General features: G+C 41.6%; 2 protein-coding genes across 8 annotated transcripts in view; both read right to left on the reverse strand.

The window, feature by feature from the left end:
• Positions 1-64: 64 nt before the first annotated feature.
• Positions 65-11,916, reverse strand: LOC111260921 (uncharacterized). The gene is made up of 2 exons (XM_022834032.2): positions 11,137-11,916; positions 65-6,518 (listed from the first exon to the last, which is right to left on the reverse strand). The coding sequence occupies exons 1-2, from the start codon at positions 11,514-11,516 to the stop codon at positions 4,511-4,513; spliced, it is 2,388 nt and encodes a 795-aa protein (XP_022689767.1). The 5' UTR covers positions 11,517-11,916; the 3' UTR covers positions 65-4,510.
• A 4,836-nt stretch (positions 11,917-16,752) lies between these two features.
• LOC111260918 (CD151 antigen) overlaps positions 16,753-19,627 on the reverse strand; it is a 94,577-nt gene continuing 91,702 nt past the window's right edge. For all 7 annotated transcript variants that reach the window (XM_022834026.2, XM_022834028.2, XM_022834025.2 and 4 more), the window contains one exon: positions 16,753-19,504. In XM_022834026.2, coding sequence (XP_022689761.1) covers positions 19,442-19,504 — 63 coding nt within the window. In that variant the 3' untranslated portion in view covers positions 16,753-19,441. The remainder of the gene's footprint in view (positions 19,505-19,627) is intronic.

Consider the following 19,627-nt stretch of genomic DNA (forward strand, 5'->3'; position numbering starts at 1 on the left):
ATATATATAGCAGTTGAGGTTGTTAGACTACTAAGAAAGACTTACTCTTGCATGAATCGCTTGATATCGATTAGATATTTGTCTTACGGATCATGTGGCTTTTATTAAATTGTATAATATTTTTATTATTTTTACAGTATTTTATTACTCATGTACGCACTATTTATTGTTCTCAATGATATTATTTTCGTCAGTATTTTAGCTTTATCATCAAAAAGCAATTTCTGTCAATTCTTAATCCTATGTGGCTTTACAGCCGTCCTAAAAACCATATATCATCTTTTTGGTGCCATTACAATAATAATAACAATATTACCAAATTAAGATATAAATATTTTTTTTGTTAGGCAATGCTTGCTTTTATATTGTCACCATTTCCTTTATAATTTTTCATCTTTATTATCTTATCTGCACTGTCTTCTTGCTCTCCTTTTAAATACGATATATAACTCAAACCATGTCGCATAACAAACAGCACAATATTCCGTTACTACTTCTAATAATATTAACATCAATAACAGAAAATATAGATTGACAAAAATAATCCTCACAGTAATTCCTATCTGAGACGTGTTAGAATGTCTGGATTCGTTTTGTTGTGGCCTGTTCGTCCTCTCGTCTGTTACACGCGAAAGGAGAAGGAAGGTCACATTAAAAATGCACAACGGTTTGTTTATCTACAAGTCTGTCGATAAGTGGATAACATTTCATAGTAGTGATCAATTGTATTTTGATATAAAAAATGCGTAGCAATAGCTATAATATATCGATAGTAGCAGTAATCATTTGACGGCGACTCACGTACAGGAGACGGCAAAATGTGCAATTAGAGAAACAGTAGTACATGGCTAGCATTTAAATGCTGAAACCCAGCACTTTCAGCTCCGGCGAGAGCCTATACAAGCCATCCAGGAGTCACCAATGATCTTTGAGGCACACGTACATACCACAGTCAAAATATGCGGGACCCCTGCTGCCCTGGGAATCTTACGTAGTACTTGTGTAGATGCGGATGAAGTGGGCTGTGTCACGGATGTGGATCAATCATCGTAGAACGAAATACATACAAATATAGATATATACACATAGAGTCACATACGCAGATAAATTCAGATTGACTACGTGCGAGTTGAACTTATTTGGGAACAACCCTATCTGAGGCCACTTGCATGCATCTATTGCACAAATGTCCATAGGTAGATCATGTAACCATGGTAAAGTGCGCTAGCATTAGTGTCATACAAAACAGAATTGCAAAAAGCAAACCATAGACACAGTGGTATATTATATGTATTATAGTGGTATGTGGTCATAAGATGTCGGCTTGAGAAATTCAGTGTTTTGACAACGTTGACGCTGATTCATGATTTCTGTGAATTGACTAGTAGCCAGCCTGGAATTACCAATGATCCTTGAAGCACACACCATAGTGAAAATATGCGGGATTCCTGCCGCCTTCGGAATCCATGACAGAAGCAAACCACTTGTAACATAAATCGACATAATTGCGAATCTTTATTTTTATGCGAATTGCAAATTTTTATCAAACTTGCCCACCATACATGCCGTTCAAGCCAAACAAGTAATGTAATCACGTATGTATGGCTATCGTTCGAGTCTACCGTTTTTTAAGGTAATTTCTTCTGAGCCGCACCAGATCATTGTGCAGTTACATACAAAGAGTTAGCAATTTAGCTATATCTCTCTAATATCATACCAATTATTATTAACTCTATATAATATCATACCAGCTATTTTATCTCTACGTTTTCTACTTATTACGTGAATCGATTGGCTGAAAACATAGTGTAGTCTGACGGCCAGAAAATCTAGCTCCTGCTCTCTATGAGCGTATCTCAAATACTTACAATGATAATATAATTATAATAAAGGAATGTATATATAAGTACTATACGTATTCTAATTTCTACTTAGAGTATATATATTTCTCTAACTCCATAGCGCATTTTTGGGGCCCGAAGTTATAGTGCAGAGTATTATATATTCATACCAGATATTAGTTTGGCCTTAGCTTCGGCACCTATTTGATCTGACTTGCTCAATGCAAATTGCTTGGTTGATTTGGTGGACATTGGCTTGATCCACAGCAACAAAACCTTTGTATTTGTTCTGATAGACTCATTATATCATCCTTGACTTCTGTCTTTTCCCTTCTCACTTTACACATCTTTATTATGTTGTCCACTACTCTCTAGTATTCTATTCGTCTTCTCTCGTGTATTTCATGACGAAAGGTCCAATGTACTATTATATCGGACCTTGCCTCATGGCATTTTCTTATTCCCTATCGCAGCAAACACAAAATTAACTGCTGGGTCAGCTTATATTTAGTAAAAATAAACAATAAACCTCCTTAAACAATAAAACAGTTTTTCCCCGGCATACTTATAATGAAAGTGTGTAAATTTATATACAAAATATGCCGAAGCTAAATCGGCCTGTTTTACGTGTATGTCTAGGCCTGCAACTTAGTAGCACTTCGGATTAGACAGGTTCGATCATATAAAAGTTGGCATTAAGGCTAAACTTGATACTTTACGATAACCTCAGATCCGAACGTACGCTAGAAAGTTGGAGAAATAAAGACCTTTTGGGTAAGCAACGAGTGACGTGCGTGCCTGATTTACACTATGTGGTCGAATGTCGAAGTAAGTGCGCTATACGTGAACCAATCATCTACAAACTATAACAGATCCAACTGTTTTTATGCCCTGTATATAACGTATATGGTTCAAGCCTGCTTACTCTTTTCTCTTTTTATCCATATTTCACCGCCCGTTCACTACGTCATTTCGTGGTTTTCCATGCACACTAAGTGTTTTTGTGCTAATATCCCACATCGGTGTAGCTCGTTAAGAAATACACAATACATAGTTGTAAGCCACTATATTAAACTTTAAAAAATCGTCATCTGCAGTCCGTCTTCTTTTTTCGAAAGGCGCCAGCAACGGACGCCTTCCAAAAAGTGAGTAACCGTATGGTTAATCATACTTGTGTGCATGCCTCTTGTGCACCGTCTAATAACAAACGTTAGTTCACGCGGAGCATTGGTTGAGTTGTGGCGACAACAAAACAAAAACAACTATGGTATACTGTTATTGTTAGCAGTAGATAGAATAGCGCTTTTCTCTAAAACAAATGTGGAGAAGCTCGCGCGCACGCGAATCCACACAGGTCATCTCCTTCGTTCTTTATTTTAGTCACTTTGCACTGTATATATGTACTCTCTAGTTAGAATTAAGGATATGCGTAGTAGTTAAATACACATGATATTATTATATCATAATTGTAAGCATCTGTAACACAGAGAAGAAATTGAGTCACTTTTTATGGGCTTTAGAGCGCATTTTGTCATATTCTCAGCCAACCGATTCACCTGGATAGAAGAAAAGATATTAAAGATAAAATAGTTGGTATGATACGATATGTTGAGTCATGCCACCACCGTTACTACGGAGAAATATAGCTAAGGCGCGAACCCTTTATATGCAGGTGCAGCGGTACAGCATGATCTGGTACGGCTTAAACGGGGTTATCTTAAAAGAAAATCAAACTCGACACGATATACGGGTACGAGTGCTTACATTTTTTTTGTAAAACTATTTCCCTTGAGCTAACCGACTCATTGGTATAGCTTGTGCACTCTACCATGATTACATAATCTATGCACGTGCGTTTGTACAATAAATGCGTGCAGCTGGTCTCAGCTAGGATTGTATTCAGTTCAAGTTCAGTTCTCACATAATTGACATTAATCTGCCTGTGTATGTGATTCTATTTCTATGTGTGTGTGCATCTATGTTTTATGTATTTCGCGATGAGTAATCCACATCCACAGCAAAACTCATTTCATTTGTACCCACACTCAATGCTTGTAGCACATGGCACTCGCTTAAGACTCGCTCTTATCCTCTCAACCATATTCTAGGCTCTTTGTCTTTTCGCTATCTTTCCCAATTTGTCTTTTCTTCATCACTTATACATTTACTTCCCACACCTTTCAGCTTCTCTGTCTCACTTTCTTTTGCAAACATTTACATTTCTCTCACCTCAAGTATCAGTTACTTTTTACATCATTAGACTTACATCATAGTTCTTATCTTCATCATCGCCACTAAATTTGATTATATATATATGTATATATATATATATATATTTTGTATAACTAATAATATATATCTATGTATATATATAATATATACTAGTGCAGTGCCATTTTCTCACCAACAGTCCACCGGCTTTGCTCGAGCCATTAGTACAACAATATATCCTACCGTCAAGATGTTCTCTCAACGCTTAGGTCCAACCCCCTACCGCGGATAAACCCACCATAACAGAGCCGGCAATTCTGTCCCTCTAGATTTTCCCATTTTGCCATCCAGTTAGAGCCTAAACTGGGTTTTCATTGATGGCATCTCCTACAACCTGTACAAGTCCAACATTCCCATGCACATGCTTAAACTCACTAACTCACTCACTAGAACCCTTTTCACTCATGACGGTGGTCTTTGCGGGCCTGACATAGATTTGAATGATGACCACCAAAACCACCTCGTTTGTTGCCTAGATCAAGCTGCTTACTGCTGTTGATATTACTAGTATTACTGATGTTACCGTTCGCGTGATCCGTATTGTGCTCGCCATCATCGCTGCTGCTGTCCATCGACACAGCCTGCCTTCGACTCATCATGCCCTTGACATCAAGACGATCGTTGATACCGAGAAACGATGGGCCGAGAAACTCGAGGTATGAAGGATCCTCGTCAGAGCGATCTTTCGACTTCTCCACGCTTAGATGAGATGGACCTACTCCAGACGAAGTATCCTTCAAGCTGGCGACCTCGGTGCTAACAGGAAAGGATGCTGTCCCGTTGGTGGTGGCCACTGGTGCGGCTGAGTAGCAGCTGTTGCTGTCTTGTCGCGGCAGAGGCGGCTTTCGGGAATTAGTGTTGTTATTGCCGCCACTGCTGTTGTTGTTTGTGACATTGCCGTGCAAGCTATTGCCTCCACGAGAAATCGAAGGGAGACTGCCGTCCCTCCATTGCTGACGGTAGCTGCCTGAGGTCCCACGGCGCAGACTGCTATCGTAGCGCCGCCCACCGTGGTTGTCATACCGATGATCATGGCTATCCCGTTTCGGTGAGGGGTAATATCTCTGACGATTATTGTTATTGTTTCCATTATTGTCTCTTCGGCCAGTCGAGTTCTCCCTGGATGAAGCCTGATCATAACCGCCTCGAGGACGGCGCGCCCGGAGATGGGTAGCACCATGCTCTGGATTGGAATATCGACAATCCTCCCTCTGGCAACTACCGCCATTTCCGTAATTTGGGTTATTTCGATGAAACCGTTTCTCTGGCGTAAGGCTCCTGCGACCGTGGTTGTCGAAACGTCCGCCAGAGCGTTCCCGAGTGGAGTCTCTGGAATCGCCTTGTCGGCCGTCCCTTGCATCGTCTCTTCGGCGGTGATGGTATCCGTCGCCATCCCTGGGGCCAGAATCTCCGTGAGAATTTTGACGGATGTGGTTGTGGTGGCTATTCATGACATTACTGCCGCGATCGGCGGCAGCAGCAGCAGATGTCATCGCTTGTCGAGTCTCAGACTGTTTCCCTTCGGTAATACGAGTCGCATGTTGGGCCTCTTCAGCTCTGTGTTGCCCAGGTGGTTGCTTTTGCAGAAGGTGTGAATTTGTGACAACTACCCCAACCTCTTTTATCTCGGCGTTGTCGGCAGCCTTTTGTTCTTGCGTAGTGCACTCGTCGTACCAGCTTTTTTGAGACCTACGATCACATCCGTCGTCGCTAGGAGTAACGGCACCAGCTTTAATGTGCTCCTCGACGTATGTCGCCTCATCGCCTGTGTTAGGCTGATAACCTTTTGGTCGTTCGAAGTGAATTTCTTCAATGATCTCAATGACTTCGGCGACATCCGGATCTTCCTGCCCCGTGACAAAGTGATGCTGGCTGAACTGCTGGCGGCCGTCATTGGACGAACGCAAGTCACTATTTGGCCCCTGTGACTGTGTTCCGTCATCCAAGGCTTCGCAGTTTACAGGCTCCATAAGTATTTCACCAGAAGGCAAAGGTTGCATGCGTTCGTGATGCATGCCTCCCATGCTTCCTGCTCCCATAGGGTGTGCTCCTTCAAGCGGCACAAAACGATCAGGGATTTTGTACACTGTTGGGCCGGGTATGTTAAACGGTGGAGGATGTGCTGCCAACATTGGGGGCGGATGAGGGGGCGGGGCCATTGGCACATAGGTATAGTTTGGAGGGGGCACCGAGAAGTCATAAGGCACAGGATGGTGCACCTGCTCCAGTGGGTGAGGTAGGTAGTGGTGACCGTGAGCCTGCATCGGGTGTACAGGCTGCAGGCCAAACCCGGCCTGCGAAGGCGGAATCCCCGTTCCAGAGTGAACAACGTACACCGGTTGTGAGTAGTAACCTGCGTAGGTGGTCATATATTGAGGCATAACCATCGGAGGTGTTGGCATATACCTGCAGAAATGAATACAAACCATGAGTTAACCTCTTCAAACAAACAGTAAGTACTGGAATTAAATTGACAATCCGCTCAACAGAGCGGAAAAGAGAGAGGCAGGAAAATGAGAAATTTTATTAACTAAAAAATTATAGCATGATAATAAAATGCTGCTTGAATAGTTCCCCGAATGAATTCGTTCTGCCATATTACTTCAAGATGCACATATAATAATGATTATTATTATTACCATTGAGAGGCACAAATATTCAATACTTTCTTTTTTCTCGCTATCAATTACGTTTGGGAGCGTTGTGTCTAATCAATAAGTACAAATGGCTAACATCTTAAGGTGACTCAGAACAACAGGTATAGGCTACTGTGTAGTGACGTGATCTTTTTGGGTGTACCGACAGGTAGATCGCTCTTCGTCCACCGGTGTGTTCGTTTGTCTTGAATAAATCAGGTCAGCATCGTTCGCTTGAAATATTCTTCGATCTCTCTGCATATTGATGCAATCAATTTCATCATCTTTCTGGTTTCCCTATCACAAATTTCTTTCGAATTCGACCAATTTCATTAGATTTATCACGTCAGTTCGACTCTTACTGGACTTAAAAGGCAGTGATTGCTACGGATAATCATGAACTGTATAGTTATAACTGTATGGTGCTTTCCGTCGTTATCTCGTTGCGTCTATTAAAATCTTGGTCTACAACTACAGGCGTTCGTCTATTATACTTCTAGCAGATGTGTCGCTGAGGTACGATAGCCGTGGCAAGCTAGTAGGCATTGCTGCAGCAACCACAGTACGCTACTGATGATGTGTAATACATGCATGACTCTGTTCTAGTAAGGCGGTCTGTTGTGTGAGCACTAGAGAGACTCGACTTTACCTGGCCCTTCGGTCGCCGCACAAATGTGGCACTTTCTAGTCATTTTTGTCCAACATTTCGTCTACGTGGCTCGCGTGTGCCAACACGATGCCCCCCGCTTTTAGAGCAGCTCGCCAAAAGAGTGACAACGACTGCGCGTCTTAAGCTATGCTCGCAAACCATTGTGCTAATAATTGTCATCGACAGTAGCAGCGTTAGACAACGACAGTAATAGCAACGCAGATGAAAAGATTGTCCAGAAGGTGGAAGGGCCAAAAGGACAGAAACAAACAAAGCTGCGAAGCACAGAAGGGCGGATGAACGGAAACAAGTGCAGTGTTTTTAGTGTACAATTTATTTGTCCGCCACTTGTAGCTTAACGTGGTCGATATTTGTGGTAGAATAAATGTAGTATATTCATAATTGTGACGGTTTTTAGTTAGTAATTCTCTTCGAGTTCGTATGTCCGTCCGTTTGAAGTTCTCCCACATGTTTTCCGCTCTGCTCGTGTTTATCAACGAGTTCCAACGAACTGCTACAAGTAAACCATGCAATCGCTTCAGTACTTTTATGAATTTATGATCTATACTACAATGGAGGCTGCCGACAGAAATCTACTAGTAGCCATTCACGGCTGCTTGTATGATCGACAGGCGATGCTGGTCGAGGCTGACGGGATAGAGATTCAAAGTCATAGACATACTCGGAGAGTATTCTCCCGTTTCCTCGCTTTGCGAACGATTGACCATTTCCTAAGCCCTCCGGGCCGGTGGCCGTTCCTCCCGCGTTCGGCCGCATATTCTTCGTCCCCGTCTCATTCGTTCTTACAGTATAGGCTTTTCCTGTGCTTCCTGCCTTATACCTATTCCCCTCGTCATCCTGTATGCTCCCCTTCTCGGCTCAATTTACCACATTACAAGCTACGATAACTGTTCCGTCATCAACGGCTAGTGTTTTCTTGCCCGCGGCTAACGGTTTGTCCGACTGTCAGCCTCCAGCCTCCCTGACTGATGATCGGCCGAACCGGCGAATTAGCTATTACCTACAACCATTCTTTCTCCAACTATCACAGTTCCTACCGATATTAGTATTACTTCTACTAGGGCTAGCACAGCTACCACTGGTATAACTGTTCCTGACGATACTGTTGTCGACAGCGGTGCCGCAGATGCCAACGATGTATGGCCGTCGCACTGCGCCGTGTGACCACCGTTCTGCTGCTCACCGAAAACTATGGAAAAAGGGAGCACCAGCGTCAGGAGTAAACGCTACCTCCGCCGTATTAGCAACAATAAACCACCGCAGTGGCGGCGAAAACAACAACCAGCTGACAAAACGTCCATCCAGATCCCACAGAAAGAGCTGCCGCCACAACAACAACTGTACGGGTAGCAGCAATAAACGGATTACTAGTGTCATGAAGTAGTAGCTATGCCATGGTAACAGCAGCATTAACAACAAAAAGGCAACGACATTGCACAACAAAGCTGCGAAATGGATGGGCAAGTGGCAATGGCGCTGCTGCCGTCGCCCCTCACTGGCAGCGCTTGTTCCTTGCGCTACCACCATTGATTATTAATGCTGTAGCCACTGTCGTCGCTGCAGTGGCAAACGCAACTAGCGTGCATGGTGCGTGTGTTTGGTAGTGGCAGACTGGCGACGCTGCCCTTTGCCGCTCGTGTCGCCGTTGATGATAAGTAGCGTCGTTGATGTGGTAGAAAGCCACAGTGCTGCTGCTGTTGTATTGCTGTTACGCTGCTTTCTAGGTAGGTAAAGTGACGGTGTGGTAGTCGGTCTGTCTTTCTGGTCGTCTGGAAGACTGGCGGGGCAGGGGCCGCTGCATCAGTAATAGTCGCAGAGCGTCGTCGTGTCATTCGTCGCTGAAATTCGCTCGCTAGTTGTTCCACCAACCCGTAGCAGCAATGGCAATTCGGCCTAGTCTAGTCGCCAGAAGTCGCTACTACGCAAAGATGATCGTGGGCACCACCAGTAGCAGGCGCAATTCTGCTGCAGGTAACGCACAATACATGCGTGAGTGTACTATTGCAGCAACACATTTTACCGCAGACAAGAAGGTCGCTACCACAGATGCAGCAGCACTGCGAAAGAAAACAGCGAAGAAGCAAGAAAGGAACAGGGGGAGGCACTAAAGTAACCTCTCAAGTAGTAACGCCGGCGTCAAGCAAATCACCAGCATACTAGACAGAAGACGGCTTGAACTAAGCCTAATAACCGATTAGCCTGTACAACGGCAGGCAAACCTAAACACATGTTAAATACACACACGGGACATACAGGCACACCCACAATCAAATTATAGGAAATGGGTGAGACAGAGCTCGTGTGCACGCTAGGGCGAGAGAAAAATAGCAGCGTCAAAAGAAGCTGTAATTAACAACAATAATCGGTATAACAATACGTTATACAAGCGACGGTATAACGTAATTAAGAGAGTAGCAGCAACGTCAATGCAACTGATGCAGTGCATTTCTATATATATGTATTTATGTTGACACAAATAGGGGTCTGTAACAGAGATGCAGGCAGTGGCGGTGGCGGCTGCCATAAAGTGGAAAAAACAGAAAAGGCAACACACACAAATGAACATTCGGACAGACGGTCATTGCTAAAATGCGACAGAGGTGGAGGAAATGGAGTTACGCAGTGACTAAAAGCTCCTCCTTGCTCAGCAGCGAGCGGCGGTTACCGCAAACAGTGCTGCCACTACCCACCTCCTTCATCCTAAAACATAACCATTATCTTCTTGACAATGTTGGCTGGAAACGACAGCCACTTTCCGCCCGTTGCATAATCGAAGCGTAAGAAGTTACTATACCTAGGTAGGAGATGTACAATCAAGTCGCCGTAGGAGACAACTGCAAATTTGTTAGTTAGTCCCTCGGCGGTCAGTGGGGCTGATCTTGCATCAGCATCTGTGATATGGCGATGACACAGAAAAGAAGTTTACTTGGCTAACCGTTAAATAGCGATTGATAGGGAGAACCGCATTGTTCATTTGTTTACATTGCTGGCAATCCAAACAGAGCGTCAGATATTGCCAAGGTAAGGATGGAAAGGGGGTACATATGACATAATTAGGGCTTGAACGTCAGTATCACGGATACTCACACAGGAAAAATCCTTCCAGTTCATTTATTTGTAAGTTAGTTCAGGATCGCACAGTCGTTTCTAGATTTTTCTCCAAGCTCCTTTTTATTCTTTCACAGTTGCTACTAACAGAATACTGGCTGGCAGAACTGGCAATAAAAAAAGAAGCGACTTTTTCTAGAGCTTTCGACAACACCGCCATTCGGAATGTTACCAGCTACTGCAGCAGAAACTCCTAATCTGTCTATACACAAGCACCATACAGATACATAATTCTATAATTATTCTTCGTTCATGTACATGAAGACACCAGCGGGATCTCAGGATAGTGGGTTTGAAAAGGGGTTTTCGGTGAGTGGCATACTGTAATGTAAACACAATAACAGTGGTAGACCCCGCATTAACTTTTGAGGGCGAAGAGAATGCGTTCCCTGTGAAACGAAATACCACATAGACAGCCAAATCGATGGATGATACATGATGATATAAATACAGCCAATTCAGTGATTGTAACTTGCGGGCAGTAAGCTATCGTCTCGTAATAGTAATGAATTACCCTAGTTTTTGTTTTATCTTGTTTAAACAACTACTGGCCGTGCCATTGGTGAAGCAGTAGCCCCACTTAATACAATATCGTGCTGTATGTACTTGCCTATCATACGTATTTTGTATGACTGGTGAAGGTAGAGGCGGTGGGCCAGATTCAATCCCTGGTTGATCAAGGGGGCCGCGTGGCGATCCACTCGGTTCGGGGGTGGTAATTGGCGTCACGAGGCTTTCAGTTCCGAGCGAGTTGGCGGGACTTGCTAAGCCATGGGGCCTCGCAAAGCCATAAACCGCGTCGTCACGGGCCCTTTGCAGGGGTCCTGGTTCACGTCCAGTTTTGCTCAGCTGAGTCTGGACATCTTTGATATCTTCGAGCTGTTGGGGACCTCCCGGCGGGGGCTCGGTGGTTAGCCTGGCAGCGACACCACCGCCAGTGGCACTACTACCACCAGCATTGCTGTCGCCCGCGATCCCAGGCTGCGCCATGTCGGCCGCGGCCGTGGAACGGGTTTAATTTGCTAGTTCACAGCTTGCTCAACTCACGCAACACTAAGGCTATGAGAGTTTTTCGTGTGCGTATATTCGAGGGGAAAGCGGGAGCACTTTTACTGTAACAGGAATACTTTCGGTCGGACTATTACCGGTCTGTTGGTTTGTTGCTGAGGTGCTGTGGCACCCTGTTTCTCACTGCACTTTTCTGTCTGCCGAGCAAAAACTCGATTCGATGTCGTCTGCTCGCCCACACTCACTGAGGGCAGACATATTTGTTTACCATTTTTGGCGATCAATCAGCGAGCCCGATAGGGCTGAATTCGGCGAGAGGGTTATTGGCGCCAAACTGTTAGTCAGAATCGGTAGTGAAACAAAGCAAAACAAAAAGATAATCATGGCCACTTTAGTAGCATTTATGTGCATGCCTGACGATTGTAGCTCACCATAGGCTGTCTTTTCGAATGCGTATCATAAAGGCTATGCACAAAAAATCAAAGACATGCTGTTTATTTTATTTAGACTATGGGTTCCTCCTGAAAAAAAAGTGAACTTATAAGCTGAATACAATGTTCCGTGCTGTTTATTCATTGGCAATTTTATAAAAATTAGAAAATTTCCGTTTTTATGTTGTACTAAGCATCAAAGGTGCTAAATAGCAATTTACGGACAACAAATTAAAAAACCCGCTATTTTATTATTTTAACTCTTTTTTTTTTCATTTTAGCAAATTAGCTCATCATAAAAGATGAACTAATACCGCTTTGCTCTATTTAGTTCTTTTGAAAACAGGGTCAGATTGTAGAACACGGCAGACGAGCTATTTTTTTAAATCTGAAGGATTGTTCCGTTAGTCCGGATTTCAGGCAGATATAGAGGCACGCATGTAAGGGTTCAGAAGTATCTTAACCACAACCAACAATCTTCCGATCAAAATATTATATGAAAATATTTGAATGAATGTATATATAATAATATTTTATATGAAAAACTTCGATTCTATATCACGGTGAATTTCTGTCGTGACACTTCACTAGTATTCGAAATCTCTGTCTAGCATGTTTTTAGGGAACGATTTAGATTGGTGATAACAAAAAAAGTGTCTAGAGCAAGAAATATATAGATACTGCGATTTTAATCTGGTACTACACCCTAGTGCGCAGGACCACTTCCTGAACATGCGTTCCAGGACACACACTTTGTTTAACTCAAATGAAGTAATTGATTAAGGTCTTCTGTCTTTCAGATCTACAGAAAAGACTGCCGGATTTGAGTAGTTGTCAGAATAGGGTTAGCGAGGCAGACATATGGTTCAAGGAAGGCGACATTAACTAAACTGTCTTTTAAAAAAGCAATTGAATTTTATTTCACCTATTATCGTTGGGACTCTACAGCGTTTTCGTGGTTTACGGTATTCTCTACTAGCGCATGACATACCCATGCATTACCATCGCATGCATTAGCATCGGCAGGGATAGAACACAACGTCCTCTATAATCAGCGGCGATCTTCGATTCGATTTTACTTTACTTCGAAATAGAGAGTATATTAAGGTGCTATTATAGCGGAAGTCAGAGCCTTAGGTCTATTAAGAACTGAATCTGGCGAAAATGTGTTGCTCGGCAAATTTCGATCGGACCATCTCAAGAAACATAATCGGTTGCGAAGATCGAGACCAACCAATGCTATTTATTATAGTTTTAAAACACGGAATAAAGTAGACACAGATTTTGCCATTTTACACGAGGAACCGATGAGGTAAGTATTTTGAAGAAACGAGCAGATTTGTTAAAATTTGCCAAAGATGCATTTGTAGTTTATTTTTATGTTGTCCGAAGTTTCGTGAGTGTGCTTCGAAGCTAAGCTAGCAACGACGTATTTCCTTGTAGGATCTAGAAGGAGTCATTGGAAATCTAGGCCTACATAGCAGGAGCAAGAAATTACAGTGGTAACGAACTGTTTTTAGTTTTTTTTTTCGTATTATTTTTTGGCGGCCCTTCAGGTGCCTAGAGTACCTCACAACTTCCAGCTCCGAAGTCTTTTTGGACTCCACCATGAACGGAGCCTTGAGGTGCGTGGGATGCACTTGCTCTTGTAGCCACGCAACCTCGATATGTGTTTTTCCAGTTTTGCCCTACTCACATCTTACTATGAAGATACTTTCTCATGAGAAAACTTTTTGGCCAGCTTCGTCTCCAAGTAGATCACAAAATATGCATCAGCCTTACGCTTTAAAGGAAAGAAGTCTTAAGATACTTTTTTTGTAAACGCTTGGATGTTCATTTTGTCTTCCTGTATTACAGCTCGCTTATAAAGAAATATGATAATTTAATTTACACAAACATGATAATAGTCTTTCCTTCTGAATAACCGAATGAATCCTTATGTTTTAGGTTACTCTCAAAAATGTTTACAACATATTCGCATTTTAAATGTGCAATTGTCCTAGGAAATTCAGTACTTACCAGAAGTGTTTCTATTAGGCATATTCGTGGCTAGTTTTTGCTAATATTTATTTCAAATTAGGACTAAAATTACACGAAAGGCCTATTATAGATAATCTCGAGGAGGCAAGCATTTCGTGGACTTTGAATACTGAACGGGCCCGAGCCCAGGTTCCACTTATGTAAAATGCCTAGATCTGCAATCCTTTTCTGGGAAAAAGGGATATATCCTACTGTATATATGTAGCAAAATATAAGGTTTAATGAGTATTTTAGGCTTTAGCCTAGAGAGCCTTTAGAAAGTGAGACTACGTTAGGTGTAACGTAAGTTGTGTCAAATAATATACTGCTCGGGCAACTTACGCAAGTGATGCCCATAGGGCAGTCTTAGATGATCTTGCAGCAGGCTTTTGCTCTACATGTCTTTATACTGTGACATTGATAATATCGTTTGGAGGCACTCGCAAAAGTCTACATTGTTTTACTGAAGACCCTTCTTACTTATCTTTGGTTTCTAGTCCAGATAAAAATCAAATTCTGTATTCGTGTCTCGTTACAGCAAGGGTTAGTGTTGACTCTGAGAGCAAATGGAGCTATGTGGAGTACAAGACAGGGTCTTTGGTTTTTTCAAGGGGGTGTATTCCGCGTCTGTATCACCGCAATATATTTGACATAAGAATATTCATCCAGCAAACGTGAACATAATTCTTTAGTGCTCTCAAGTTTTTGCTGTACTCTTGGCCTTCCTGTTACTGTGAAATGTACTCTTCCTCTAGAAATTTTGACAACAGCATTATTATGGAAACTTCAGTAAATATTTGATGCAGGTTTTCTGGTTGGCCTGAATCACATTGGGTGCACAAAGACGTGTGCAGAGTAGTCTTTAGCTAATTCAATGGTTGCTCATTGAGAAAGGCATTATTATCCGCAAAATTTTATCTACTCTTGCATTAGCATTGGTTTGCATGAGATTTACTGGGACATCTGGGCCATTTGTCTACTAGAAACAGAGATAGATATTCATATGTGACACTGTATACTTTTACTTTTCAAATATAAACAATACTACTGAGTCATAAAAAATTAACTTATTATGGTAGTTTGGTAGCGTTTTTTGCTTCTGTTCTAGAGCCCCTTGGAATTACCCGTTTGGTACAATATCAAGCAGTTATTCCCTTTGGAAGTATAGCGGAGGCGGATCTTGTTGGATTTAGGCCTCAAAACGAAGCTACTGGCAATTTTTTCTTTCTATTTTTTCTTTCAGTGTATCATAATCCTTTGTAACAATAATTTTGTCTATGCTGAAATTTAAGCCAGCATGATTGCTCATCTATGGTTACCATATCAACGTACCCTCTGCGAAAGCTGATGTTAACCATTCTGATGAAGCCGTCGCTGTTCAATGATGTTGTAACTGTTACGTGAATGCTCGTTTCGTAGTTTTTCGTGACAGAACTTCAGACGTTCCGCCTAAACTCAGCCAAAACTTGCTAAGTTGAGAATGAATTGTTACAAACCATTGGCGTATGCTAGAAAAGTGGGTTTTTTTATTATCTGCCATAGCACTGCATCGCACTCGTCTCACGAACAGGGAGATGATTGTTATTGGCGATGACATGCGGATTTCGTACTCTAATCGAAAGCGCATATTATTATTAGTTTACTTTGGACCAGCGAGATAATCACGGAAAAAGGTTCGCGTTTAATGAAACGTAAGAGACGTGGATTCCTAAATTTTCGTGAAATAACTATTGCACAATGATTAAATATCAACTAGCTATGAATGAATGAAGAGCAGGAAAAAATCACAAAGCGATTGTTTCGGCAATCAATATGAAGACTCTTGTTTTCGACCAAGAAGGCTTTTTTTTTTCAAATAGAGTCAATGTATTATACCGAATATATTTTATTTATCCCTACCAGACCGCAGGAGGCGTTGCGCGTTCTGGGCGCAGTGCGGCTTAGAAACATGCCAAAACTGAACCCCAGCGAGATTCCTGATTTGTTTTTAATGAACTGATTTGGGAGTTCTAATACCAGTTAATGCAGTTGCAATCACCGTATTACAACAAACAGCGACCTACTTTTTTCTGACCTTTCAAATTGCTTTGCCAGCGTATGCGAGGTGTAGGTGACAATAGAACACATTCTCTCCGGGTGATAATATATTATGTACCATGAAGAATTGTGGTAAGCACCTCATTTTAACACGACAGAACTAATTTACCTTCGACAGTATCATTTCGGCAATTTTCGCTGCAATTATTTTTCTCGAATTTGTATTATCGTAGACATGAAAAGTTCTCGTGTGCAGTTAAAACGAACAGTAATCGGAAAATTGCTGATTTGTCATATCGGCGCCTTTTTCATCACTGCGAATCTCTTTCTTATAACTAGATTTTCTATAATGGCTGTTAGAATCGAAGAAGTGTGAACTTACGCTGAAATAGTAAGTGTTTTAGCTATAAATTTACTTTTTTTCCTGTTATTTGTAATGTAAATACGAAAATGTGATAAAGTACGTTCGACTTGAAACCAAGTTTAGTTAAGTAGTGTACTAATATGACCTAATTAAGCTTTTTCCCGTATCTAAACTTCTACGGATATTAAATGTTCTGATGGAATAAATTTATACAGCTTCGAATACTTGCTGTCTTGGTCTCGATACAGCTATGGATGGAGCCTAAGTACCAACTGAAAATGGCTTTGTAATTCACGGTAAAAGTCTTCCAAAGCATGGAAGTATTTAAAATTGTTGTTTCAATATATATGAATGAAGGCACTGTCACTACTTTTCAACAGGCACACGTTTTATTTGTTAACACAGTTAAACTTTGATGATTTATGTACAAACTGTCAGCCACAAAGTTTTGCAAACGGGACGCGCCGCGATCATCCCCAATAGCGAGCCGTTGGTGCTTAAGTGTACGGTTTGTAGGATATATACGGTGTTGATATGCTTATCATACATTGGCTTCTTCAATTTCCACGTCGTGCTTTAGGTCTGAACCCGGGTATGCACAGATTTCATTTCGTGTTGGAAGCCAGTCGTCCGTCTGATCGAAAATCTAACAGCGACACCGTGACACTCGAAACGTAGAACACTCGTTAGCTAGAATCATCGTATCCATCGATTGACTAAGATATGAAGTAGTAATATATATGTACTATTGGCAGTCAGTTGATGATGATCACAAGTAGAATGCATCCATTTTGAATGTATGCTCCAAATGCTGAATAATTAAATTTGGCGCTGCAGAATGATTTTAGCGCGCCGTTTCTAAATATGTTGTTTCTGGATGAATTTTTTAGGTGTGAATTTGACCAGTCGCAAATTGACGTATCGAAATTGAGACAGTGAAGCAAGGTCTACGAGATAAACACAGGCATTCATAGCGTCGGTTTATGGGTAGCACGCCTGTCATTCTATATAAATGTGTGCAAGTGTCGATTCAACGACTGTGTGTTCATGGGCATGTTTGCTGCTGATGGTACCGCTGAACGATAACAGCTGAAAAACCTATCACATAAAACAATGTTCACAGACTGGCTGACTAGCGCAGGTCATCATAGCAATAAAGTGAATCAAATACCCATAATTGCTACAAAAAGAATGGGCTCCTCGTGCATATAAAATGGCCACCTGTTATTCGATAAATAAAATAACGCTTCATATAGATCTTTGCACATATATACACAATTCGTGCGTGTGGCTATGTGTCAATAAAATGAGAATAGAGCATATATATCAATTGAATATATTACAGTATCGACATAGTCAAAATATTATTTGACACACGACGACTATATCGTTATGTGTGTCTGTGTCGGAAGAGGGCGAGAAAAAACGGACTTTATGCGATACTCGGCAAACACTCGACGATGAAATTCAAACACTCAGCATTTGGCAACTGTATAATAGTTGAGAAAAACTATTAGATTTAACTTAGCCAGGTTACAATTGTAGCCATTCCAAGTGTTTTTCTTCGAGGTGTTCCAGGTGTACCAATCCCTCTCAACAGTATTCGGTAAAAAAACACAGTAGCCCAAACATATATTCGCGCCTTCGCAGTATCTTCAGCAAAGATATCTCCTAATCAGATCTGCTCTATCCGTGAATACATCGTGTAGACGTTCGCTCACGCAGTCGTTTTGTAATCTTAGAATCGTAATAAAAAAAAGTCATAAATTCAACGTATCTGACGATACACTTGTGCGAAGAAATGCACGGTGATAATAGACGGCGTAAATCGTGAGAAATTTGAAAACCATATGAAACAATAGGAGAGCTTTGTTAAAGAGCTTGTTTACGCTCAACAGCACCACTATTCAGTTGATTTGAGTATGAATAATAGCGTACCCTATGCATGCTGTTAGCATTGTTGGGTTTTTTTGACCCATAGGATCCTAGGAGCCCGTAAGAGAGCAATTTCAAAAATCCCTATCCCAGGCGTAATTTCGTTCTACACTTTCCGAATTGCTGAATTGGTAAAAGTACGTGATGGCCATTCATTTACTAGACCCTGTAATTACAGCTGGAATTTCCAGATTCTTCAAATACGTCTACAGTAATATGAGCACGACATTGTGCTTCTGCGATACATTTATGAGAAGGCTTTTAGACATGGTCATACAACAATTATACACTGTAATGGCAATGGTACTGAATTCAAACTGTTTATCGGCGTGATCATTTCAAACGATATGTTATGAATAACATGACTTACGTACGTAATCGGATGAGCCATGCTAGATATTAAATCTAACAAGGTATCCATAGGAACTTGTTCCATGGTTGAGGACGCTGGGGTTACGGCGGAACGAGGCGCAGAAGCATGGAGTACTCTCAGCATTTCATGCAAAAGAGTAACCTATGGGCCTCAGCCGATCGCGCCTATTGCGTGCACGTTAGATTTTTACAGTAATTGCTTTGCTGTATTTTCTGTTTTTTTAATTTTTTTTTTTTTTATCACTTGTCGGCAACAGGTTAGCTTTTTTACGGAAGTAGATCATATTGCGGTAGAATGATTAATACGATGGGCAAATTGCGTGTTTTGGCCGGCATTGACACGCGCTTATGTCAACACCCATAGTTGAAACGAAAACAAAAAAAAAAGGGGACGATGGCAGTGTTTTTGTGATGCAGCGTATGTACACAATCAGCTGAAATCGCTGTGCAATCTGTTAACAAAAGGTATTTCTTAAATGTTGAACAAGGTCAAAAAATGCAATGTGCTTGACCGTAGTAATTGGTAGGCTTCATTTGCCATGTTTACATATGTTAAGTAGGTAAATATTTGGGGTTCCTAGTAAAGTTTTCTTCGAATCAGCTTTGTTTCTTGTTCATCAGTACAAATATCGTCTCATATCTCTCCCTTTCTCTCTCTTTTTTTTGCTTCAGATACTAGTCTAAGTACTATGTAGTTTTGAGAACTAAAAAGCCGTTCTTCAACTGCGCTGTCTGTTTATTGCCGTAGTTTAACCGTGGTCGTAGAGGTGCTGGTTATGCCGGGTGGGGTTGTAAACCGAATGATTTGCTACCTGTGACAATAGCAATAAAATTGGCACAAGTTTATGTATGTATGTATGTATGTATGTATGTATATATATATATATATATATAGTACTTTTTATTACTATCATCATCACTATAGGTTGCGAAAA

Source organism: Varroa jacobsoni, unplaced genomic scaffold (genome assembly GCF_002532875.2).
Source record: "Varroa jacobsoni isolate VJ856 unplaced genomic scaffold, vjacob_1.0 scaffold_492, whole genome shotgun sequence".
Taxonomy (NCBI): domain Eukaryota; kingdom Metazoa; phylum Arthropoda; class Arachnida; order Mesostigmata; family Varroidae; genus Varroa; species Varroa jacobsoni.

Coding starts and splice junctions, on each gene's coding strand:
- LOC111260921 (XM_022834032.2), bottom strand. CDS start 11,516: ATGGCGCAGCCTGGGATCGCGGGCGACAGCAATGCTGGTGGTAGTAGT. Junction 6,519..11,136: donor ATACAAAATACGTATGATAG/GCAAGTACATAC, acceptor TCATTTCTGCAG/GTATATGCCAACACCTCCGA.